This window comes from Lissotriton helveticus, chromosome 1_1, assembly GCF_964261635.1.
Source record: "Lissotriton helveticus chromosome 1_1, aLisHel1.1, whole genome shotgun sequence".
Taxonomy (NCBI): Eukaryota; Metazoa; Chordata; class Amphibia; order Caudata; family Salamandridae; genus Lissotriton; species Lissotriton helveticus.
In genome coordinates this window covers 293,995,123-294,020,827 of record NC_136057.1, presented here as the reverse complement: position 1 = coordinate 294,020,827, position 25,705 = coordinate 293,995,123, and the positions used below count along the sequence as shown (strand labels likewise).

The window sequence follows — 25,705 nt, the reverse complement described above, 5'->3', positions numbered from 1 at the left end:
GAAGTGACGTCTTTCAAAAATTGCTTCAAGAATATATCAACATATTGGGACACGGGTTCAAACACGGAGTCACAACCAAAAACAATTGGGCGGCCGGGGGGATTTATTGCATCCTTATGTACTTTAGGTAAAAAGTAAATCACAGGTGTTTGTGGGTACTACTTAGTGAGATATTCGTGTTCTTTGGGACCTAGGATGCCAACTTGTAGTCCTTTGTCTGCAATCTTATGAATTTCATTCTGGATTTAATTTACTGGATCAGTGGCAATACGTCAATACCAGGTTTGGTTGAGAATATGTTTTCTTCCTTCAGTCAAATAAGCGTCTATGGACCAGATGACCGTGGCTCCGCCTTTGTCAGCCGGCTTGATGATAATATCTTTGTCTTCTTTCACCGCTGTAATAGTCAGTCTGTTCTCTGGGCAAGTTGTTCTTGGTGTACATCCTCCGCGTGTTCAATTAGTTAAGGGATGAGAGCACAACTTGTTCAAACGTTGTAATTTCTTTGGGAAGGCTGTAACTGGGAGGGCAAAATGTAGACTTATTCCGTAGCCCTGATACTTCAGCCTTGTTGGTATGTTCTTTGTTCCTAAAGAAAGCATTCAGTCGTATCTTACGGAACAATTCCACTGCTTCCATCTTCAATTGTACCAGATCTTGTTTTTGGCTGGCTATAAATTTTAGTTCAAATTCCAAAACCGATTGTTGTTATTTGGTAAGAATTTTGTCAGATAGATTGATAATAGTCTATTATTTTACGAGTTGTAGTACTGACGCCTGGTGCGCATCACCCAGGGTTGGGGTTTGCATCATTATCTGTTTTTCTGTTGGCCTACTCCTAAAACATTATTATTGTTCTTTGTTTGTTGGTTGGGGGGGGCCTTGTCCTGCGCCAGATTCTCCTGTTGACTCTGAGGATGATGTTTCAGAGAACGTCAAAAAGTTCCTTCATGAGCGTCCTTGGTAATCCAGTAGGAACCTCCTCGAATCTTCCCCGGAATAGAAATCTTCTCTTAAATACGGGTAAACCGTTTCAATGTTAAAAACTTGCTTATCTCGTTCGAATTTCGTATTTTTGAAGGGGACAGCGTTGTCCTTAAACGTTGCAATTTCTTTCTCAATCTTCTCCAACAATGTTTTGGCCTCAGATACTGTATGATTGTCTTTGATTTATTGCATATATTGTTCAATTTCATCTGCCTGAGTTATGCAAATTCTTTGTGCCGTTTCAATCGAATGTACCATGAGATCTCGGCTGCACTTTGTGCTAATAAAACTAAAGCCTTTCTTGTATTCAGGGACCTCAGTGAAGATTACAGGAACATTCTTCACTTGCAGGCCCCAAGGAAGTGTGCCAGCCTTTAGGTGTTCCAGTAGAAAATAGCCATGTATTTCGGCCCTAATCTGCTTTTTTTGTAATCTCAGCAGTTTATCAGACTCACTCTGTTTGGCTGTAGTGCTCAGTGTTATTGTAGGGAAAAGAGACGGTGTGGAGATTAATTTTTGAATGTGGTCTTCAGTAAATGATGTGTCCTTCTCTGACATCTCACAGAATCGCTCAAGGGTCAGAGCTATAATGACCAGCACAGATTTTCACTATTGGTAAGTGCCTATTTAGTAAGTGGTTCCTTGTGCGACACGGTCGAGGATGTGACCCATATACACCCCCTGAAAGGGACTAAAAGCCACTGAAACATATATCACAGAAAGTTGAACCGCACCAAGGTTTGTACACAAGTATTTGATTTATCAGATTTCTATATTTCACAGTGAGAATAAATATTCAGACAGAAACTTCCCACAAGTAAGAATTTCAAAAAGAGCTGATTGAAGATTTTTCAATTTTCTTTATTCAAGCTCTTAGTTAAAATTCACAGAATTGCTTGTTGCCAACGCGTTTCGTCACATCCGTGACTTCTTCAGGGCTCAAAAGTTAATATTCTGACAGAATTTCTAGTTAGCGTCAGCCACCATATAAACTCTACGTATTTCTGGTCTGATATATTCACATTGATATGTCCGGCGTGTACCCCTCTAATCATTCAATGCACCACAGGGAAGGTACCTCCTGTTCTTTTTATCGAACCTTAAACAATTAGTATCTCGTGGCCAGCGCTCATGTGCGTATCAGTAGTTCCCCAAGCGTCCTGGACAATGTATACGTCTTTCTCTGACATGACTGAATTGAGGATATGCCAGGTGTGGCAAACCCCAAATGGAGTGGTCTGAAACCCTTTAGTTAGTTTTGTATACCCGGTACCCAAACGAGCAGTTGCTCGCTATCAAAGTTTTAGAAAAAGGGGGGTGGTTGGACCCATAGATAGCACTTCGGTTCGAAGCGCGTTGACCAAGCTGGTTGGAAAAGATTTTATTGTGAACAGACTAGTAGTAGTTAGCAAACACGGCAATTGGCCTGTTGTCCTACCACATAACCCCAACCAGCGTACACTGGCAGGATGTATATTTTGATTGATGCATAAAAGACAATTCCGCCATGTGTTCTAATTAGAGAGTGAAGGACTGGTCCATTTCTCAATTGTTGTGTTTTTGAATTTGAATGTTAACAGTTTTGTTTGTTTTATTAGTATTGCAAAATGTATATATGTCAATAACCCAAAAAGGTTGTCCTTCTGATGAAGGACATGCTATAAATATTCATAATTGCTTTAAAAAATGAAACAAAATGAGTGTGAAATAAACCACTAAGACCACTATGTTAAAAATGGGGGCTTTATTGTTAAATGGGATAATCCAAATAAATCACCCATACACTGTACTGTTGTTTCTACTTATGTATTAAAGTGACACCATGAGAAAGCCAGTAGGCCGGCCTTATGTATATTGAGTTGGAGACGCCCTGACAATGCCACTAGGTCTACCTTATAAATAATGACAACTCTTTATAGTATGATGCTATATCTGTAATAGGTGCGTCTAGAGATGGTTTTCACTGTCATCTGCTTTGGGATTTCCACATCCACATTAAAAATGTATTCATAAAGGAACGTTTGGTCAGCCCTCTCCACCCACTGATTTGGTTAAGTGTCATTCACATTTTGCTTCTGCCAAGTGCAGCATACCTAAGCATGAGGCAATGGCTCAGCCCATTTCAGCTACTGGTTCTCTGAATTGTGAGAGACACCCACCAAAAAAATAGTCCACTTCAGTACCAGGGCCCGTAGGCCAATCTCAGATTCTATTTTATATTTCTTTTTACTTTTTTTTTGTTCTTTGTAAAAAAAAAAAAATTTTTGCAAAGTTATGCACACCACCATTAGAAAACAGCAATTATATTTGTATTACGTTAACACATTTAGGGCGAGATGTACAACCCTTTTTTGCAATCGCAAAGGGTTTTGTAGGCCCATTTATGACCGAAAAAACGTGTGGCCCGTGTACCAACCCTATTTTGCGAGTCGCTAATCAATTAGCGACTCACAAAATAGGGTTAGCGACTCGCTATTAGGAAGAGGAGTTCCAAGGGCGTCCCTTCCTAATAGCAACTCCAAAATCTAGGTTTCAATGTTGCAATTGCAAAACACTCGCATTCTACCACCCTTCTCAGAAGGGTGGGAAGTCACTAACAAACAGGATGGGGTCCCAGGGGACCCTATCCCGTTTGGGAATGCATGAAATGAAACTGAAAAGTTAAATGTTCCTTTTTTTAAATGCATCCCATTTTCCTTTAAGGAAAACGGGCTGCATTTAAAAAAAAAAAAACACTTTATTTAAAAGCAGTCCCAGACATGGTGGACTGCTGACTTCAGCAGGCCACCATCCCTCGAAGTGTTATCCATTCCCAGAGAGGTCAAAATTGCAACTGCAGTATTAATATTCATGAGGCATGCAATTTGCGACCCCATTGGGAATCGCAAAGTGTCTCAGACAACGTTGTACATCGCATTTTGCGACTCGCAATTAGAAAGACGCAAAATGCTATGGTCGTACATCTGGCCGTTAATGCCCATTGCGTATGCATAAAAAAATACACTCTTTGCCAATGCTTGCCTTAAGTTCATACCTTGCATGGCAGCCCACGATAAATTCCATGCTTCCACCATCTACGAAACTCAGCTGCTGAAGAAACTGAAGAAAGGACAAGCAAGAGGCAAAAATACTACCGAGTGTCAAATGCACATCTGGTTCTAGATGAAGGAGTGTCTTAGCTAAATGGGGTCCGAAATTGAAATCTTCGTAGTGAAAGACATGACAAGGAGTTTGCTGTGCCTCTAAAGCACCGATACAGCAGTCACAACCCAACTCTGTTCATCATTTCTTTAACGTGAATCTAGGATTGCTTCAATATCTAGAATTTTGCATGTAATACAGGCGTCACAATCCAGATTATTACATAAACCATTAATAAATCCTTTTATTTCAGCTACGTCAGCATTACTGAGAAGGCGTTACCTTGATATGCCACAGGGCCTCACTGCCTGTTACAAAAGTAAGTTCCTGCAGTCTCTATTCCTGAAAAGCAAACCAGGATTTTAAACCACAGTAATGTTATTGGGACCCAAGACATCAATTATGGGATGAGATTTATTAGACACAGGATCTCTGTTGTCTGGAAAATGGTTTAATTCCAGATAGAAGAATACCTCTTTAACATCTTTTAATGTTTTGGAAACCATAATACTAAGAAAGCAGTAATTCAGATCTACAAGGCCCAAAGGCAGGCCAAGGCAACTGAGATTTATTTCACTGCAGTTTCTCACAACAACAACAAAAAAATCAGACACCAACAGCATAGGAAGTCAAGTAATACTTACAAGAAATGTCACAACCTGAATGATAGACAGTTACAGCTTTTCTACTTAACTAATGAGTTCACTGCAACTTATGTCATTAATTCAAATTTTATTGCAGCAAGTTACAAATAAAGACATTCTGCTATTTCAACTAATCGCACACTGCGTCACTCTTTCAAATTCTGCATTCATGCCCTCACTGATTATCCCGTTCTTTGTCTTTGAAAACTCGCAGATGAAGAAACCAACATGAAGATTAATGGTAAGAATCATTATTATTTCATCCATTTCTGGATGTGCGAGTATTAGGTGTAAAAAAGTTCTGAGATACACACAGGCAACCAAGCAGAAGAGAAAAAAAGACAAATTAAGATTATAAATCAGCTTGATTTAATAAAAGGGTCACTGAAACAGTGCTGAGAATAACCCAAAGCATTATGAAGTGAGGCTGGGGGTATGCCTCCCTTTGTACCAGCAAGGAGTACAATTAGTACAGGCCATGCAGCCCTTTCCTCTCTTAGAAAGGGGAGGTGTTCTCGTCTGTATAAAGATGGTGAAGAGCTGAATCTTTGTAGCCAGATCAGAAAGTGTGTACAGGCCAGCCACTGGCGATCTCGTTAAGCAAGTGGCACGATGGAGTCCAAGGCTACTGGAAATCAACTGGCCTATTTTCCTTCTTTGCCTTTCCTATCCTGAAAAAGCAGGAGCTAACATAAGCTGCTGATTTCACTGTGAATGCAGCCACTACCTGCTGAGGGTATCGCCCATCAACTGGGGAACTGCTAACATGAGAGCCAATAATCAACAACTGAGCATTATTACACAATACTGGTTCCCCTACTTAAATTCCAGCAGGGCAGAGATCACACGGGTGAGAGGAAGGTGTGGTTATTTTCTTTAAGTAATTTTACGACTTCTATGCGCCCCTCAACCTGAAGTTGCAACCACACAACCGGCTTGCTAAAGCGCTCCTGCCCATCTAACATTTGATCCACAGAATGCGGTGAAAGGAAATTCACTCACACTAAAAAGTGCTTGAACCACCAGTGGAAACAGGCTTTTTTGTGCAAACAGTATGCCCTAGCATGGCGAGGTCTTATTCAGCAACACCCAACAGTGCTGGCTCAGAACATGAGTGGTATAGCGAGGTCAAATGAAAGCCCGGCGGATGTCTGAGGGTCTGCCTCTGCTAGAACGAGGACCAGCGCGCCCTGGTAACATAAGATTTGAATCTTGTAGTGAGCCGATGGGATTAAAATTCGGCCTGAAGGGAAGGAACCGGCCTGAAGCTTGGCCTATGCTTGGTAGCAGAGAATTGATGGGATCATCAGCAAATGGGATAATGAGTCTCTGATCATACTCTCCACCGATGATACCTGGCGGGTACAAGGGTCGAGGTGCAAAGGGGTCCGGGTAATAGGGGCTGGGATGCAAGGGAAGAGGGTGTGGGGGAGGAGGCTGGAAAAACATGTGCCGCCACCTCAGAGCTTCTTTCTTCTCTTTGTACTTCTTCCAGTAGATCTGCAGAGCACAGAGAGGAGGGTGAAATGTTAGCATCACTAGTAAATCATGCACCATAGAATCTCCTGTGCTCATTAATGTATATAACTCTACTTAAAATGCTGAACTATTTTTATCAACAATATTCAAAAATTGCCTCCCTGTTTACATACATGCATTCCAAGTACTGAAATAGAAATAATGCTCAAATTTGTGGCGTGGCAGTGGATGCAAAAATTGCTATCTAGATACACACAAAAATATCTTCGTATTGATGAATGAAATATCCTAAAGACGAAACAGAGCAATAAGGAACGGACAGGCATATGGATGGATGGATGGATGGATGGATAGATAGATAATGTCAGACTACTTTACGACAAAGGCAATCACCGTATTAGGTTTAAATACTCTTGAAGAAAACAGATTCTAAATTGCTAAATGAAATAGTTTAGTTTACCATTACCAAGCATATAATTAAGCATATTTTGAATGTTTACTGGTCAACAATTTCTGCAAAAACTCGAGTGATTGAATGAACTTTTAAACACATAGTTTTCGATACTGTGAGTAGTCATGTAATCACTTGTTATGAAAATCGAATTTACCCAGTTTTGGGAGATGTATTAATAACAAATGGGAAATTCCTAAAATCTTAAGATGGTGTCTGTGGTACGGATACCATATAGTGGAGGACATGAGGCCTAAGGGCCAGAGCATCCCTTTTTGGAACGGGGGACAAGGTGTGAATCCCGGCCCTGGATCAACACTGATTTCTCTTAGATCCCTCAGTCTCTCTGTCCATTAAAATAAGTTACCTTGTGTAATGTATTTTGGTGCTCATGTAAAGTGCCTAGCTTGTGCTATATGAATACAAATAAAAAAAATTGAAAAATGTATGGCACACTGTGGGTTTTGAGTCAACGTTTATTTATTTTTTTCAACTTATTTTTATTAGTTTTACAAAAACACAAATATTTATCCGTCAAGGCGTATCATGGACATTGCATTCTTATCTGAACAAAAAGTCAAAAAACAACATCCCCCTCCCACTCCCCGGTACAGGATCAAGCTATCATTTGCGTACATGATCCGTATTTATCACTCTTGCGGGCTCAGTGATTCCTATCCATGCAGGTACAGTTAGCATATAAGCAACACATACATGAATTATATTGTCTTACCTAGTACAGTGACTACTTCGTCTGACAACACTTACAGTCCTGGAATATACATTCTGTCACTATTCTTGTAATTCTTTGTTTAGGAACTCTTCCAACATTGCATTCCAGTCCAGTGAGATTGGTATCTTCCGCAACCCTTTTTGTTTATTTATTTATTTATTTATTTATTCAAAGTTTTATATAGCGCGAACAGGATCCTTACAGATATCAGAGCGCTTCACAAAGACAGGGAAGGGGCAATAGGAGTAAACAGAGATAATGGGAACAGTATAATAGTCAGTGACATGGTAATAACATGGATGATAAAAACAAACATAAAACCACTCCATATATGATCAGGTAAGTAACATGGTAACATGGTAATAACTTGGTAATAACATGGTAAGTAACATGGTAATAACATGGATGAAAAAAACAAACATAAAACCAATCCATATATGATCAGGTAAGGGAGTAGTATAGAGCAGCACAGGTCATTGATCCCACTACAATGGCGAACAGGTGGATCAGTAAACCAACGTGTATCATATCTTGGTCGGTAGTAAGAGAGTAGCGTAATAGTGCCCCCAACAAGTCGAGTATAGTGCCAGGGGATAGGCAGAGCAGCGGTACAAGCAATGCAGAGTCTCTGACCCAACATCTGTAGCGATCAGGAGATCTTGGCCAGAAGCATTGTTTTCACCTCTTTCTTGAAGAGTGCAGTGGAGGTGATTAGCCTTGTTTCAGGAGGGAGCGCATTCCAGATCCTGGGTGCCATTCCTGAGAAGGAGCGTTTGTAAGTTTTCGCTTTCCGAAATCTACGAGGTTTCAGGAGTAGATTTTTAGTACTCCTATTGGATCTCGAACCTCCTGATATAGACAGCTTTTGAGCGAGGTAGTTGGGTGCCTTGTGGTGCACGGCCGCGTGTGTCATAGTTGCAATTTTTAGCTGTATTCTGGCTTCAAAAGGCAGCCATTTTAGAGACTTTAGGTCTGGGGATATGTGCGAGTGCTTTCTAGAGCCAGTAATGAGTCTCGCGGCAGCGTTCAGGGAGGCTCTTAAGGGTGCTGTTGTGGATAGCGGGAGACCGCTGAGGGTCGCAATTCCGTAGTCTATTCGAGGGATGACTAGAGCTTGTACAGCAGTTTGGAAGTCTTTGGCCGGGAGGAAGGGTTTAATTTTCCTCAGCGTGTTAATTTGGAAATTAGCTGCTTTTGTGGCTTTGCTGACGTGCTGCTGCATGTCGAGCTTGGCGTCGAGTGTGATGCCTAGGGATTTCGCCGAGTCCACGATGGTAGGTTGGACATTGAGTGCTGTTAGGTTGTTGAGCCAGGTTTGGGTGGTGGAGATTTTCGCCGGAGGTGAGATGAGTAGGAACTCAGTTTTTAGAGCATTTAGTTTGAGGTGATTGTCGGCCAGCCAGGATTGGGTGTTAATAAGCGTGGAATTCAGCTGTTTGATATCTTCCGGGGACTGTAACTTTAGGTAGAGTTGTGTGTCATCAGCGTACATATGGAATTGAACATTGGATGCTTGAAGCAAGGTGGCGAGGGGTTCCATAACGAGGTTGAACAGTGTAGGAGAGAGGGTGGATCCTTGTGGAACCCCAAGATCTGCAGGCACCGGTGTAGATAGTACATTGTCGATCTTGAACCTCTGAGACCGGTTGTGAAGGAAAGACGAAAACCATTTGAGAACAGTTCCCGATAGCCCCATCCTAGTACTTAGCAGCTCCAACAAGTTCTCATGTTTGACCGTGTCAAATGCTGACGAGAGATCAAGAAGGATGAGGAGGCAGGACTCATTACGATCCAGAATTTGGAGGGCGTCATCAATTATGTGTGTCATGGCTGTTTCCGTGCTATGTTTCGCTCTGAAACCTGATTGATGAGGGTTGAGGAGGTCAAATTTATCAATGTGTTTTGTTAGTTGGAGTTGGACACATTTCTCCAACAGTTTGGCCAGGGTGGGGATATTGGTGATGGGCCGATAATTGTTTAGGTCAGACGGATCAGCTGTAGGTTTCTTGAGTATAGGCGTGACTTGCCCCACCTTAAGGGAGTCGGGAATGTGTCCTTGTTGCAAAGAGCTGTTAATGATCTTGGTCCAGAGAGGGAGGAGCAAGGGGATAAAGTCTTTTACCGCATTAGCAGGTAGAGGGTCTGTGAGGTGATTAGAGGGCTTCAAAGTGCAGAGCAGTTTGTGTATAGCTTCTTCCGAGTAGGTGTCGAAGTACTGCCAGGATGCCTTGTTTTTAGGTTGAGTGTCAGCCATTCTGGTGAAGTTGGAGTATCGATTTACATCCATTATGAGGTCATTTCTTATGTTGTCAGTCTTATGTTTAAAGAAAGCAGAGAAGGCTTCACAGTGTGGAGTGTCATTTGTTGTGCTATTTGATTGTGTGGGTTGTGCCTTTGTTTGGGTCTTGATTAGCTCGAACAGTTTTCTTGGCCTATTCTTCGCTTGGTCCAACTGGCGGCTGAAGAAGTCCGACTTTGTGCGCTTTATTTTCCTAAAGTAGGCATTTCTCTTGTTCTTGAGCTTTTTGAGATGCAGTGCTGAAGGGTCCGATCTCCAGGTGCGCTCTGCCATTCGCATATTACGCCTTTCGTCATTGAGACTGTCATCATACCAGGGGTTAGAAATTTTGGTGGAGACTCTCTTCAGTTGCAGAGGGGCGACTTCATTGACTATTGTATTCATAGAGTCAAGGTAGTGGTCAGTCAGTGATTGAACATCTGAGGCACCTGAAGGGGGAAGGAGGAGGTTGCCGATGTGGGGAGGTAGTGTGGAGGGGTTAAGATTCTTCAAATCCCTTTTCCATGTTTTGGATTTGATTGGTTGAGTAGGGTTAGGTTTAACTTTTTCGTTGATAAAGAAGGTGATAATGTGGTGATCTGACCAATCGCAGGGTAGAATCGCTTCCAGTTGAATAGCGTTCTCTTTGGCAATGATGAGATCGAGTATCGCGCCTTTGTCGTGTGTTGGTTTATCGCATAATTGGGTGAAGTCAAGCGCATTGAGGAAAGTTTTTAGACTATTCACTGCAGTGTCTTTCTGATCGTTCCAGTGGAGATTGAAGTCACCCAGGTAGACTTGAGTGGTCTGCCGACCGGCGTTGGAAGTGATCAGGTCCATGACTTGTTGGGTGAATATGAGATTGTCACCAGGCGGGTGATAAATGAGATGTAAAGTACATACTTGTTTGCCCTCGCTGGTGATGTCGAGGCAGAGTTCTCTTTGCAGTTCTGCTCTCTCTGCTCTTCCCCATCACACCACCTCATGATACCAGTCTAACAATCTGGGAGGCCTGGTAGCTTTCCATTTCATGGTTGCATTCCTTTTTGCCAATATCAGTTCTAGGTTTACAAATCTACGAGTGGGATCTCCCTTTTTTTGGGGGGGACCTAGACCTAATATGCAACAGTCCAGTGACCGAATATTCCCCCAGTCGGTGTCACACTATTTACCAGTTCTTGTACAGTCGACCATAGTGGAGTAACCTCGGACAGTCCCACAACATGTGTAATAAACCGGCATTTGTGGAATGGCAACGGGAAGAGTTTCCGGATACCTCTGAGAACATTCTACTGAGCTTGTCGGGTGTCAAATGTGCGCGGTGCACAATCATGAGCTGGATAAATTTAAACTTCGGGTTCCTAGAAATTTTACATGGGTGTTCTAACACGATCTCCCATTCCTTATCTGCGAGTGTGCAGCCGATGTCCGCATCCCCTCAATCACAAGTCAACTCCAGTGAAACAGACGTGCGCATGCGTATACCCCGGTATAGCCACTTTGTTAGGTGACTTCTGTTACCCATCAAATATTGCAAATGTGTTAGTGCATGGGTCTGCGGTTCATCCTCTCCAGGGGCCCAAACCCTTTTGACATAGTACGAGATGTGCATGCAGCAATCTATCCGTTTTGTTTTATTGTTTTATAGAGCGCAATCTTGACCCGTAGGGTATCAGAGTGCTTTACAGGGGAACATAGCAAAGTACAAAATGCAAGGAATCACAATAGTTTAGTGGACACGTATGAAACAGATTACATATAAGAAACTCCAGATAAGGCCCCTGATTTCTTGAAGAGGTAGGTTCGTAATCCGAAGGGAGGCGCTAGTCCGTATTTGGTCAAGGTCTGTGTATCGGCAGGAGGCAGCATTTAGGAGAGGAATTTACCCATAAGGAAGGTTTTGGCCTCCTTTTTGAAACATGCCAGAGAAGGGATTCTTCTGTCACCCCCAACACCAGCACAAATGTGTCACGGTTCATCAATGTGCCATCTGTGAAAAAAAGTGCCTATCGTGGACACTCCGCCTCTGCCCAAATCTCTATGTGTCTATGTGTTTAAGTGTCACCCTTCCGAATGTCGTGGAAGGCCCAACAGGGGTATATTTGGGGTGTAGGCGCCGATATTTTAGTATAATGCGTGGCCTTCTTCAAGTATTGTAGAGTTGTCCGCAAGAGTGGGGACGTTGATGTCGGGATTTTGCAGCCTGGTAGCAGTAATACATGCAGTTCCCCACGTTCCCAAGCTTGTGGGTCATTGCAATTTCTCTCAGGTTACGGTCAGTTATTCAGTGTGCCAGCCACTGTAACTGTAATTGGCCTGCATAGCAATAAGCGCTCATGTCAGGGACTCCCATACCCCCTTTCTGCGTGGCCAGTTGCAGCTTAGCGAGCCCTATGCGCCTACGTCCCAAGCCCTATATTAACTCAACCTGAAGGGTGTCCAGTAATTTGAACGTTTGCAGCGGAATCATAATGGACAAATTAAAGAAATAATATAACAGTCTTGGTAGCATCACCATTTTGGCTATGGCCACCCGCCCGGCTACCGATAACGGTAAGGAAGTCCAGAACCTTATTTGCCGTCAAAGTGATGTTATAGAACGAGTTAAATTACCATCTAAAATATCCTCATCTCGATATATTTGAACACCCAGATATTTAAAAAGTGACCGATGCAGTCTGGAACTTCCAACCACCAAATTGAATTGGTTCAGTCCTGGCTATGTCATTAAAAAAGAAGGCGTAAGACTTATTCTCATTTATTGTTAGTCCAGAGAGTTTTTGAAACACCGAAAAAAGCTCAGGCATAGGGTCACAGACCTCGTCCAGATTTGCAATAAATAAAATGATGTCATCGGCGTATGCTGAAACCACATGCATCTCCCCATCTATAAATATCCCTTTGTGTCCCGCTATTACACGTAACTTTTGCAGTAAAGGTTCCAGCGGCAGGATAAATAATAAGGGCGAGAGCGGACAACCCTGTCTAGTACCCCTCGCTACCTGGTATTGGCTTGAGAGATGTGTACCCGTGTGGGCCCTTGCCGTCGGATTTGTATATAAAAGCCTCACCCAGTTCATGTACTCTGGTGGGATTTCGAAACTAGGCAACACTGTCAACATATTATCCCAATGTAAAATAGAAATATGTCAACCTCGGCACTCTAATATAACTGTAATATCAATTCTTATGGATGTACGTCCAATTCAAAATATCAGCAAGGCCTTGACTCTGTTCTAGCTTTAGCAATTCATTATAAACATAATCAATCAATCAATCAGAGTACTTGTAAAGCGCGCTACATACCCGTGAGGATCTCAAGGCGCTGAGGAGGGGCAGGGGTGATGCTACTGTCCGAAGAGCCAGGTTTTGAGGAGTCTTCTGAAGGTGAGTAGGTCTTGGATCTGCCGTATGTGGTTCCAGGTCTTGGCGGCGAGGTAGGAGAAGGATCTGCCGCCGGAGGTCGTACGTTGGATGCGGGGGACAGCGGCGAGGTAGGCAGAGTGGAGCTGGCGGGTAGGGGTGTGGAAGCGGAGTCTGCTGTTCAGGTAGGCTGGTCCGGCGTTGTGGAGGTGGGTGAGGAGCTTGAAGGTGATCCTCTTGTCGACGTGGAGCCAGTGTAGGTTTCTCAGGTGGGGGGTGATGTGGCTGCAGCGGGGGACGTTGACGATCATTCGGGCGGAGGCGTTTTGGATGCGTTGTAGTAGTCGTAGGTGTTAGGCTGGGATTCCTGCGTAGAGTGCGTTGCCGTAGTCCAGTCTGCTGCGGACGAGGGCATGTGTCTTCTTGTTTCGGTCGGGTTCCACTTGAAGATCCTGCGGAGCATGCGGAGGGTGTTGTAGCAGGAGGAGGAGACGGCGTTGACCTGTTTAGACATGGAGAGGGAGGAGTGGGGGATGAATCCTAGGTTGCGTGCATGGTCGATGGGTGTTGGTGCTGTTCCCATTGTGGTCAGCCAGCAGGAGTTGTCCCAGGCTGAGGGGGTGGGTCAGAGGGTGATGACCTCTGTCTTGTCCGAGTTCAGCTTCAGACGGCTGCACCTCATCCAGTCGGCGACTGCCTTCATTCCCTCGTGCAGGTTGGTTTTGGCGGTGTGTGGGTCCTTGGTGAGGGAGAGAATGAGCTGGGTGTCGTCTGCGTAGGAGATGAGGTTGAGGTCGTGATGGCGGGCCACTTGTGCGAGGGGGGCCATGTAGACGTTGAACAGCGTCGGGCTGAGGGATGAGCCCTGGGGGACGCCGCAGATGACGTCGGTGGCTTCGGATTAAAGGGTGGGAGGCGGACTCTCTGGTTTCTGCCTGAGAGTAAGGAAGTGGTCCAGTCAAGGGCCTTCTCTTGGATTCCGGCTTCTTGGAGGCTTGTCTTTAGAGTGCGATGGTATTCCGTGTCGAAAGCGGCTGACAGGTCCAGGCGGATGATGTTTCGCCCTTGTCTAGTTGGTGCCTGATGTCGTCTGTGGCGGCGATGAGGGCTGTCTCGGTGCTGTTGTTGCGTCTGAATCCGGACTGGAAATCACAAAGATTTTACAATTTTCTTTAAAACACAGTAGCGAAATGATTGGGAATAGACAATTCGATGTCACAATCCTCCTTTTTGAGCGTTGGACCTGCAGCCGACACGTGTTTCGTTGAAACTTTTTCAAGGCTTTATCCATGGTCTTGCATGTGCAAGTACAGTCAATATATAGAAAAGTCCACGTCTTAGGTACATAGGTCGTCTTGTCCGTAGAGATTCTCCCTATGGGTCGTAATCATCTGTAAAGGCGGAAGGCCGCGTCACATGTTCTTTTAAATTCACTGATTGTTAGTACTTGTCGTCACAAGAGTCTTGGGCTATGATATGCCCCTCTTCGGCAAAGATGTCTTGCGGCGGCGTTTCTCCCGTTTCGTTCTCGAAGTTTCAGTGAATTTAAAAGAACATGTGACACGGCCTTGTAACATCGAATTGTCTATTCCCAATCATTTCGCTACTGTGTTTTAAAGAAAATTGTAAAATCTTTGTGATATGTTTATAATAAATAGTTAAAGCTAGAACAGAGTCAAGGCCTTGCTGATACTTGGAATTGGGCATACATCCATAAGAATTAATATTAGTTATATTAGAGTGCAGAGGTTGACATATTTCTATTTCACGTTTTTACTGGGTTCAAACAGGCAACGTTTTTTTTGGGCACCTTTGGTAGTGGGGTGCAGTTAACAGAACCTTGAGGGGAATCAATACTTGGAGATAAATACGAAATACACTAAGAAAATAGATGTGCTACCAATTGAGCCACCACTGCCATTTGTAAATATTGTAGATTATCCCAGTGTAACAAGTCGAATGCTTGCCTCAGACCCAGAGAAATGCAGCCCCGCGGATCAGCATTTGTAGGCACCTGCGAAATTACCATATGGAGCCTCGAGATGTTGAGCGCCATGCTCCTATTTGGTACAAATCTGCACTGGTCCGTGTGTATCAATCTGGGGGAATATTGTAATAGCCTTGTTGCTAGTAGCTTACTTAAAATCTTGTAATCTGTATTAAGGAGCGATAGTTGTCTATAACTCGCCATATCTCTGCTGTCTCTTCCCAGTTTCAGCAAGGAAATCACCTTGGCCTGCACAGTAGTGAGAGGGAGAGAGCTATCCTCTAGCGCTACCCGATACAATTCTAGGAGTCAGGGGATCCACAACTCAGAATACAGCGCATAAAATTAAATGGGTAAGCCGTCACTACCTGGTGACTTGTTACGGGGGAGGGGATTAATCGCCGTTTTAATTTCCATACGTGTGATTGGCCTCTTTAAGTCTTCCACTTGGTCATCGCTTAGTGTAGGGAGCTGCAACCCCTCAAAGAACGCCTCGTATTCCCTGTCCTCTACCCGATCCGGGGAAGTATATAATCGCTCGTAATACTGCAGAAAAGCAGCATTAATTTCCATCTGTGTCTGTTTCACCCCATTACCCGGGACATCTATTTCCAGAATGGGGGACACAGGTGGAGCATCTTTAATAATCCTAGCAAGCAAGGGGCCCGCTCTATCCACATTCCCATGTTGTTTCTGTGTATATAATCTATAGTCTAGAACGCGGAGTTCTTCCAATAATTCTGCGTGTGCTATGTGCAGTTCTTGTAATTCTGTTTTGCTCGTTGTATTTGTTACTGCTTCCTGTTCCAGTTTGCCCAGCCTATCCTCTACATCCGTAAGCCTGCCAAGTATTGCTGCACGCACACCCACTTTTGTACTAATCGCAACTCCCCTAATTACCGTTTTAAAAGCGTCCCATTCAATCTGCCGCTGTGTTTTCATTAGAATATTGGGTTGTGGCCGTGGAGAGGGCATTATGGAACACAGAGTCTTCCGGCAGCAATCGGTTTAATCTCCATGACGGAATTGGTGTCGGGACCTTCCCTCATAGTAATGTGGCCTCTACCGGGTTATGATCTGAAAACGTTTTGCCCAAGTGTGTGATGTCCATAACAGTGTAATAGCTTCTGTGAACAAAATATCCTGTCTATACGAGTGTGGAGGCTATATGGTGCAGAGAAGAAGTATTCTTTGTCTACTTGGTGTTTCTCCCTCCAAATATCTCCCACTCCCCAACCTTCTGCCCATGCCTGTAACGCTTCTGTTTGCTTCCTACACCCCGCACCTTGCAGGGGAGGGTGCGATCTGTCCAGTTCTAGGCTCAGCACTGCATTGAAATCACCTCCTAGAATCCATGGGTAACCTTCCCATCCCATTAGAGTCGTACTAAGAATTGCCAGAAACTTTTCCTGTTCCACGTTCGGGGCATAGATACTCCCTACAACTGAATGAATTAATGAAAGATTATTTATAATGCGCAAACTTAGCCCAAAAGGGCGTCAAGGCACGCTAAAATATATCGGTGAAATTACATAAACAGAACAAAGGGTTGAGAAATTTAATAATAAGTGATTTAGTGATAAGCCTGAGAAAATAGCCAAGTTTTCAAGAGCTTCCGGAACGTGATCAGGGAAGGTTGGTTAGAAAGCTCGGGGGGAGGTTATTCCACAGTTTGGGGGCCAGGGTGGAAAAGGCTCTTCCTCCCCATTTCGCCTTTTTAAATCTGGGGACCGCAAGCAGATTTCTTGAGGAAGATCGAAGGGTTCTCTTGGGAGAGTAGGGACTGATCAGAGTCTTTATACCATCGGAGCCAGAGCCGAACACGGCTCTGTGGGCCAGACATATAATCTTAAAGGAAATCCTGGCATGTATAGGTAGCCAGTGGAGATCCTTTCTGGCCTGAGTTGCGGATGATAGCCTAGGGAGGTTTAGAACCATCCTAGCAGCCGAGTTTTGGACCATCTGGAGACGATGGAGGGCGGTCTTGTTGATGCCCCCATACAGCGCATTGCAATAGTCAAGCCTGGAAGATACCAGGGCAACAGTTGACTGCTTGCGAGTGTCAGATGATAAGTAGGGGGCAATCTTTTTTAGCATGCGGATGGTATTGCAGCAGGTGGAAACAGTTCTATTTACCTGAAGGTCAAAGGAGAGGGCCGAGTCAAAAAGAACGCCAAGGTTCCTGGCCGAGTTGGTGGGTAGGGGACAGTCTACCAAAGAGGGGGCCACCAGTCCTTGGACCAGATGTCGGGATTCCCTCCAAAGACTAATACCTCCGTCTTCTCACCGTTGAGCTTCAGGTAATTGCGTACCATCCACCGAGAGAACGCCTCCATACAAGTTTGAAATTTGGAAGCGGCCTCAGTGGCCGGTGAGGTAGTAGAGATGATAATTTGGGTATCGTCTGCATAAGACAATATTTGGTACCCAAAGGATCTTATCACCTTGGCAAGTGGGGTTACATAGATGTTGAATAGCAGGGGACTCAGGGCAGAGCCCTGAGGAACCCCACATTGCACATCTTGGGAGGAGGACAGAAAGCCACCAAGCTGGACCCTTTGCTGTCTATGCGAGAGAAAAGAAGACAGGAGACTCAGGGCACTTCCCCTCACCCCTATCCCCTTCAGCCGGTCGACCAGGATAGAAGGGGATAGGGTATCAAAAGCTGCCGTGAGATCGAGGAGCACCAGCAGAGTTGTCCGCCCTCTGTCAACCTCGATGCGGATGTTATTAGCCATGACAATGAGGGCGGACTCTGTGCTGTGGGCAGCACGGAACCCATGCTGGGAGATGTCAAGAAGACCCGATTTTTCTAGATATGTGGTCAGATGGGAGTTGAGGTGGGCCTCAAGCATCTTCGCCGGGGCTGGGAGCAGAGATATTGGCCGGAAGTTTTTTAAGACTTCTGGATTGAGCGAAGGTTTCTTTAAAAGGGGCTTTACAACTGCCGATTTCCAAGGAATAGGAAAAGATCCCTCATCAATGGCCATATTCATAACTTGCAGGAGGGGAGGGAGGACAGACTCTCTGCAGGCTTTCAAGATTTTTAAAGGGCAGGGATCGAGAGGAGAGCAAGATTTAGTGGCATCGAGAAGGTGATTAAGTTCCTCATGTGACAAGTGGGGAAAACTGGAGAAATTTGGCAAGGAATCAGAATCAATGGTTTCCGTGTGTGAAGGGAGAGAGGGGGAGGGCAGAAGTGTACTGTTGACATCTAGAGAAGTGTTAAGGGATTTGAGGGAAATGTAAATATCCGAGATTTTAGAGTGGAAGAATCCTGCGATATTGTTGCAGAGCTCTTGTGACTCGTTCACTGATTCAGTCGTTTTGGGAGTGGCCAGGGTGTCAATAATTTTGAAAAGTTCCCTAGAGGATTTCAATGAGGCGGTAATTTTGTTAAAATAGTTCTTTTTTTCTTCATCAATAGCTTTTTTGTATTCTCTCAGGGCAGACTATACCAAGCTCTTTCCTTCTGTCTACATTTCTGCCGCAGTGATCTTAGATGTTCCGAGAACCAGGGTGACGAGGGGCTCTTCCTGGCCGAGTAGTGTTTTTTAGGACTCGTGGCGTAACAGCGCGTAAGCGCTGTGTCCGCCAGGAGATCTATTGTCGCTGGCTCTGCTTCCCAGGAGACAGCACCTGGCCGCGCGCAAAGGCGATCAGTGCAGGCCACGCGCGCGCGAACGCGCTCAGCTGCTGTCTCCTGGGAAGCTCCAACACCCCACACGCATGCGCATACACAGAGACACACACGCACACACACACACACACGAGCGCCCATGCACGCACGCACCCACACATACAGAGAACCCGCTGTCGCATACACGCACACACACACACACAAGTGCACCAAGCGCCCCGCCCACTTACCGCCACTCCGGTCTTCATCCGCCACGCGGGGCTCTCTCTAGGGCATGGGAGCCCCGCGTCACCAGCACTGCTTCTCTCCGTGGGCGCGGCTTCTCTCCGTGGGCGAGTGCGCGGGCTTCCGAAGCCGGAAGTCCCACCCTCTCGGAGACGAGAGGCAGCAGAGGGGCTCGCGAGAGTCCGCTCCGCTGCTGGTATTGCGTATGCCAAAAAAATGACTTGACACCTTCGGGTAATGTTAGCGCTATATCAAATCGGATTAAATAAAATAAACACCGCGGCTCCTTCCGCTTTTATCCCATTCGCGATTGACCGGGGCCCGTGGCTCCTTCCCACCTCGGCCACCCAAATCGTATTAAATAAAATAAAATAAAATAAAACACCGAGGCTCCTTCCGCTTTTATCCCATTCGCGATTGACCATGGCCCGTGGCTCCTTCCCGCCTCGGCCACTATGACAGAAATGGTCAGTTACGCATATCCACCGCCGCCACCTGTGGCGGGGCCTCCGTCGGTGAATTCGCGGAGGGATCAAAGATAAACCAGCAGGACGAGGGGTAAGCGGGGTAAAGGGAGAGGGGCGCGTGCCGCTGCTTGACTTTTTTGGGCTGTATTGTAATTTGATTTATATAGCGCAAACAGTACTATCCCTTGTTATTTAAGTATCGTGGCAAGCCTCAGTTGGATTACTGACAGCCGTGCCTTTTGTTTGTTAGTTGTAGACAGAGGCATTCCGAGGGCGTCTGCTCCGTGCACTTCCACTCCCTCTCCTACTTGTTTTATTTTGGTTCTCCATGGTTTGACGTCACACATCATGTAAAATATTGACGTTGTATGCCGGTTTTGAGTTTATATTTTCTTTGAAACAATTAGGTGTAATCAGAAGCATTCTGCGATATTTTTACATTGAGTGGGTGAAAGAGGCAGAAAATGACAACTACTTTTTGGATGAGCTATAAAAGCTAATAGTGCAATGCGCCCCAGAGCTGTGTGCATTTTATACTAAGCATTTGATACCGAATAGAATTACATTATGATATGATGCTTTGAGTATCAATAATTTCATGCAGACGTACAGTTTGTTCCTAGATCATCTGAAAACCAGGGCGTGTGAAAGAAAGCCCGGAGGACTGGGGCACTTTTTTTTCTTTTCTTTGTTCACGTGTAGTCATGTCATCTATGCTTAATAAATGGAAACTTGATGTCACTACGTCACTGGGATGGCATGTGTCAGTACTGAGGTTTCAGGTGTAACACTAGTGCATTCTGGTAACTGTAGTCTTGATTTTGTTTCTAAACCCTTTTGATAAACAAACCTCATGCAGTGATTTGCAAAAGGAAAGCTAAGTAAATTCATCTGATAGAGGCCATGGAAGGCGATACTAACGAATGCACAGGGAAGCAATGGTAAAATGCAAACAAAACTATCTGAAGGACAGCATATATTTCTGGCAAAAATCCTGCACTAGTTGTTCCAAGGGAACATTTTTTCAAGCATGCCCCGAATTCTGATGGTGGGAGAATGAATATGCTACTTACCAGTATGCATCTGTTCTTGGCATGTAGGGCTGCTAACATTCATATCTTTTGCATAGATCGCCGCCTAGTGTTGGGTCCGGATGATTGCACATTGTTGTCCTGGAAGAGTCTTCGAAGTATCACGAGATAGGTGGCTCCTCCCCTGGACTACAGTGCGCATGGGCATCGACTCCATCCCCAGATTGTTTTTAGCCATTGTGGCAGAGATGGAGTGAAATAGTGTAAAGGATGTCCATGCTAATGATTGAATGCAAGAGAGTATCTGCAGCCGCTACGGGCACCGGGGAGGAGGGTGGGCGATATGAATGTTAGCAGCCCTACATGCCAAGAACAGATGCATACTGGTAAGTAGCATATTCAGTTCGAGGCATGTGGGCTGCTAAATTCATATCTTTTGCATAGAATACATCGCAGTCCCTCCATTAACGGCGGTTGCCCGTGCCAGCTGCAGAAGTCTGAAAAAGTGTCTTGAGAACAGCCTGTCCTACAGCTGCTTGCTGCTTGGAATGCACATCGACACAGTAATGTTTGGTAAATGTGTGCGGTGTAGCCCACGTGGCTGCTCTACAAATGTCTTCCAAAGGAATGTTCCCCAGGAAGGCCATGGAGGCCCCCAACTTGCGTGTGGAGTGCGCCCTTGGGGGTATTGTTAAAGTACGTTTAGCTTTTTGATAACAGATTTGAATGCATTTAACAATCCATCTGGCTATTCCTGCTTTGGAAATAGGGTTGCCTTTGTGCTGTGCTGAGAAGGCAACAAAAAGCTGTTGTGTTTTCCTAAAGTGTTGTGTTCTGTCAATGTAGTACATCAACGCCCTCCTAACGTCCAATGTATGGAGCATTCCTTCCGCCACTGTTTGTGGGTTTTGAAAGAATGCGGGCAGGTCAATAGTTTGGTTGATATGAAACTGTGACACCACTTTCGGAAGGAATTTGGGGTTAGTGCGTAGTACTACCCTGTTTGAATGAATTTGTATGAATGGCTCCTGGATTGTGAGCGCTTGCAGCTCACTAACACGCCTGAGCGATGTAATAGCAATGAGAAAAGCCACTTTCCATGTCAGGAACTGAATTTCGCAGGAGTGCAGTGGCTCAAAAGGTGGGCCCATCAGCCTAGTGAGGACCACATTGAGGTTCCACACTGGAGCTGGTGGTGTTCTCGGAGGAATGACTCGTTTCAGTCCCTCCAGGAAGGCTTTAATGGCAGGCACTCTGAAAACGGAGAGATGCTGCCTGTTCTGGAGATAAGCCGCTATGGCGGATAAGTGTATACGAATGGAAGCGTACGCTAGATTGCATTTGTAAAGATGTAACAAATAGCAGATGATGTTAGGAATGGATGCATCCAGCGGGTTGATATTGTGTTCTGTACAGTAAATGACAAACCGCTTCCATTTTGCTGCATAGCAAGCTCTGGTAGTGGTCTTTCTCGCCTCTCGTATGATATCCATGCATTCAGGAGGCAGGTTGAGGTAGCCAAACTCTAGGACCTCAGGAGCCAGATAGCCAGGTTGAGCTGTTGCGGATCTGGATGCTGAATGTCGCCATGGCTCTGCGTCAAGAGGCTTGGAGAGAGATGCAGCCTTTGATGCGGTACCACGGAAAGTTCTAGAAACGTGGTGTACCATGGTTGGCGTGCCCACGTTGGAGCAACTAGGATGAGCGTCATCGAGTGTTGCTTTAGCTTTCTTGACACCAGCGGAATGAGAGGCGCTGGGGGAAAAGCGTACGCAAATCTGCCTGACCAGTTCATCCATATCGCATTCCCTTGCGATTCTGGGTGAGGGAACCTGGCGGCAAAGCTTTGGCATTTTGCGTTTTCCCTTGTGGCAAACAGGTCTATCTCTGGATGACCCCATTGCTGGAAGTACGGGTGGAGTACTGATGGATGTATCTCCCACTCGTGCATTTGACGGCTGTATCTGCTGAGCAGATCCGCCATCGGATTGTCCTTGCCCGGGAGGTGTTCTGCCATGAGGAAAATGTTCCTCTGAATGGCCCACTTCCACATGCTCTGAGCCAGATGAGACAGCTGTGGCGAGTGAGTACCTCCCTGCTTCTGGATGTAGTACATGGCTGTCATGTTGACCGTCCGGATCAACACGACTTTGTTGCACAGATGTACTTTGAAGGACTTGAGCGCCATGAAGATTGCCATCAATTCCAGGTAGTTGATGTGCAACTTCTGTTGCTGAGTTGTCCACAGTCCCTGCACCGTGTAGTGGAGCACATGAGCTCCCCACCCTTGGAGAGATGCGTCCGTTGTTAGGATAATCTGTGGCACAGGCTCTTGGAACGGTCGTCCCTTGCAAAGGTTGTGTGGATTCCACCAATGCAGAGAGTTGTATGCCCGACCGGTCACCAACACTAGGTCTGTCAGATGTCCCCGAGCTTGTGTCCACTGATTTGCTAAGCATTCTTGGAGCGGACGCATATGCAACCGTGCGTGCGGGACTATGAAGATGCAGGAGGCCATCATGCCTATCAACTGCATGAACACTCTCGCGGGTAGTGAGTGTTGCGGTCTGAACCTCTGGATCAGCGACTGAATGTTGTCGATCCTGACCGGGTTTGGCTGAGCCATAGCAGTCAGGGTATTTATTGTTGCGCCCAGATACATGGGCTGGTTGAAGGTGTGACTTTGGGTAGTTCAGCGAGAACCCCAGACTGTGAAGGAGGAGAATGGTGTGGGACATGTCCGCGGCGCACTTCTGTTCCGACTTTGCTTGAACGAGCGAGTCGTCTAGGTATGGGTAGACATGTATGTTCGGTCTCCTGAGGTGCGCCGCAACTGTCGCCAGACACTTTGTAAACACTCTGGGGGCAGTGGTCACTCCAAAGGGTAGGACTTTGAACTGATAATGCCTGTTGTGGATGGTGAACCTGAGGTATTTTCTGTGGGATGGGTGGAGTGGTATGTGAAAATAAGCATCCTTGAGGTCCAAGGTTGCTAGGAAGTCCCCTTGGTTTAGCAGGGGAAGAATCTGTTGCAGTGTAAGCATGTGAAAGTGTTCTGACAGTATATACAGGTTGAGGGGGCGTAGATCCAGAATGGGTCTGAGGGATCCGTCCTTCTTTGGGATAAGGAAGTACAGGGAATAGACCCCTGTGCCTTCCTCCTCCACCGGCACGAGCTCGATTGCGCCTTTTTGCAGCATCACCACTACTTCCTGCTGCAATAAGTGCAAGTGCTCTGCCGACATAGGACGTTGTCTTGGGGGAATGTTGGGTGGAGTGGAGGTCAACTCCAAACAATAACCGTACTGGATAAGCTGTCTTACCCACCTGTCTGTGGTGATGGATGTCCAGACTGGCAGGAACTGCTGGAGTCTCCCCCCGACAGGTGTTGGATGGTCGGGGGGCAGTGACAGAGAGTCACTGTTTGTTGGCGGCAGAGGAACGGGAGTTGTTGTTTCCTCTGCCTCTGCCCTTGGCACTATTACCTCTGTAACCTCCTCTGCCCTGTTTGGGGTACGAGGATTGTGCGCCACCTTTCGTGAATTGTGTCTGTTGACCCAAGTGTCCTCTGGTAACAGCGCGTGCACCTGAGCGACGAAAAGTGCTCCCCCTGAACTGTTGAGACTGAAGCGCCCCCATGGACTTAGCTGTCTCATTGTCTTTTTTAATTTTTTCGAGGGTGGTGTCAACATCTGGGCCAAACAGTCTGTCAGGATTAACGGGCTGGTTGAGTATTGTTGTTTGAATGTCAGGCTTAAAGCCTGATATGGGAAGCCATGCCTGTCGCCTTAACATGACGCTAGTGTTAATCGCCCTAGCCGCTGTATCAGCCACATCAAGTGCACACTTTATTGCAGCGTTTGAAATGAGCTTTCCCTCCTGTATGAGCATTTCGGCTCCCTCCTTAAACTGATCAGGTAGGTGTTGAAGGAGCTGCTCTAGGGTGTCGTAATGCGCCCTATCATATCGTGCCAATAGTGCCTGTGTGTTCGATATACGCCAGATATTGGCAGCCTGCGCAGCCACCCTTTTGCCCGATGCCTCAAGCACTTTCGACTCCTTGTCTGGGGGAGGAGCTTCACCCGTTGTCTGAGAGTTCGCCCTTTTGCGGGCATTGGCGACCACCAGCGAGTCCAGAGGCAACTGTCCCCGAATATATGCAGGGTCCCCAGGTGCCGGTCTGTATTTCTTTTCGATACGTGGGTTCACCACTCTCGCCCTGGTAGGTTCCTTAAAGATCTCTGGGGCATGCTTAAGGACACCTTTTAGCATAGGAAGTGTCTTAACTGTTCTCTCTGAGACAGAGAAAGTGTCAAACAAAAAATCTTCTTCCACCGGGTCAGCATGCATGTCCACATCATGATTCGCAGCTGCCCGCTCTATCAAGGCATTAAATGCCGCTGAATCCTCAGTCGGGGATGTACGTGCCCCAAAACCTTGTGGGTCCTGTACCACCTGATGGCCTCCCTGGTCACCAGTGTCGTCATATGAGTCCTGTTGTACATCAGGGTCATTGTCAGCTGGGAAATTGTACTGTTCATCCTGGTTATCGTCCTCTCCCCCTGACTGGTTGGGGGAAGGTGATGGACTCCTCCTTGGTGGAGGCTGAATAGGTTCAACAAGGGCAGGAATGTCCTGTGCCGGCCTTTTTTTTTTCAGTGGAATGACATAGGATTCCAAAGGTTGGGAAGTGAACTTTCGTTTATAGAGGTTCAATTTCCCGGTGTGGGCATCGATGTAATGCTCAGAGTGTTCTTCTGAGGCTTGATGCCGAGCCAACCGGCCACTTTGTGTCGAAGGTTCTGACGTTTCAGTGATCTTCGGCACCGATTTGGGTGCAAATGCCTTCGGTGCCACCTTCGGCGGCAGAGTGTAGGGAAGCTTGGTTGAAGGCTTCGCAGATGCGTCCACCGGTTTCGGATCCGATGGCGTGTGAATTGGTGACGTCGAAGCCTTCTCCCGAATACGTTTGAGGGAGGAGTCAGTGACCTGCTTTGTGAATGAAGCAGAGGGTTTGGTAACCGATGGCCCATGTCTGCCACTATCGGAGGGCCTCGGTGGCGACGAGTTGGCCTCCGACGAATCTTCGGCTGCAACGGTCCGTGCCCCCGTTGTAGGCGTAGGCGCCGATGCTTTAGATTTGGTGTCTTTGTGCCGATGCGCAGTGCCTCCGGACTTCGGGTCGTGGTCCTGTGCTGACTTTGCTTCGACAGCTTTAGTGGACTTTGCCGGCGTAACCATGCTCGACACGTGCTGGATGACCTTCTTCGAGGACGGGT

General features: G+C 46.1%; 1 protein-coding gene across 1 annotated transcript in view; it reads right to left on the bottom strand.

Moving 5' to 3' along the window:
- Positions 1-4,524: 4,524 nt before the first annotated feature.
- Positions 4,525-25,705, bottom strand: part of FBXO7 (F-box protein 7) — a 136,765-nt gene continuing 115,584 nt past the window's right edge. The window contains exon 10 of the mRNA XM_078669386.1: positions 4,525-6,272. Within this exon, the coding sequence (XP_078525512.1) occupies positions 5,901-6,272 (372 nt within the window). The 3' untranslated portion in view covers positions 4,525-5,900. The remainder of the gene's footprint in view (positions 6,273-25,705) is intronic.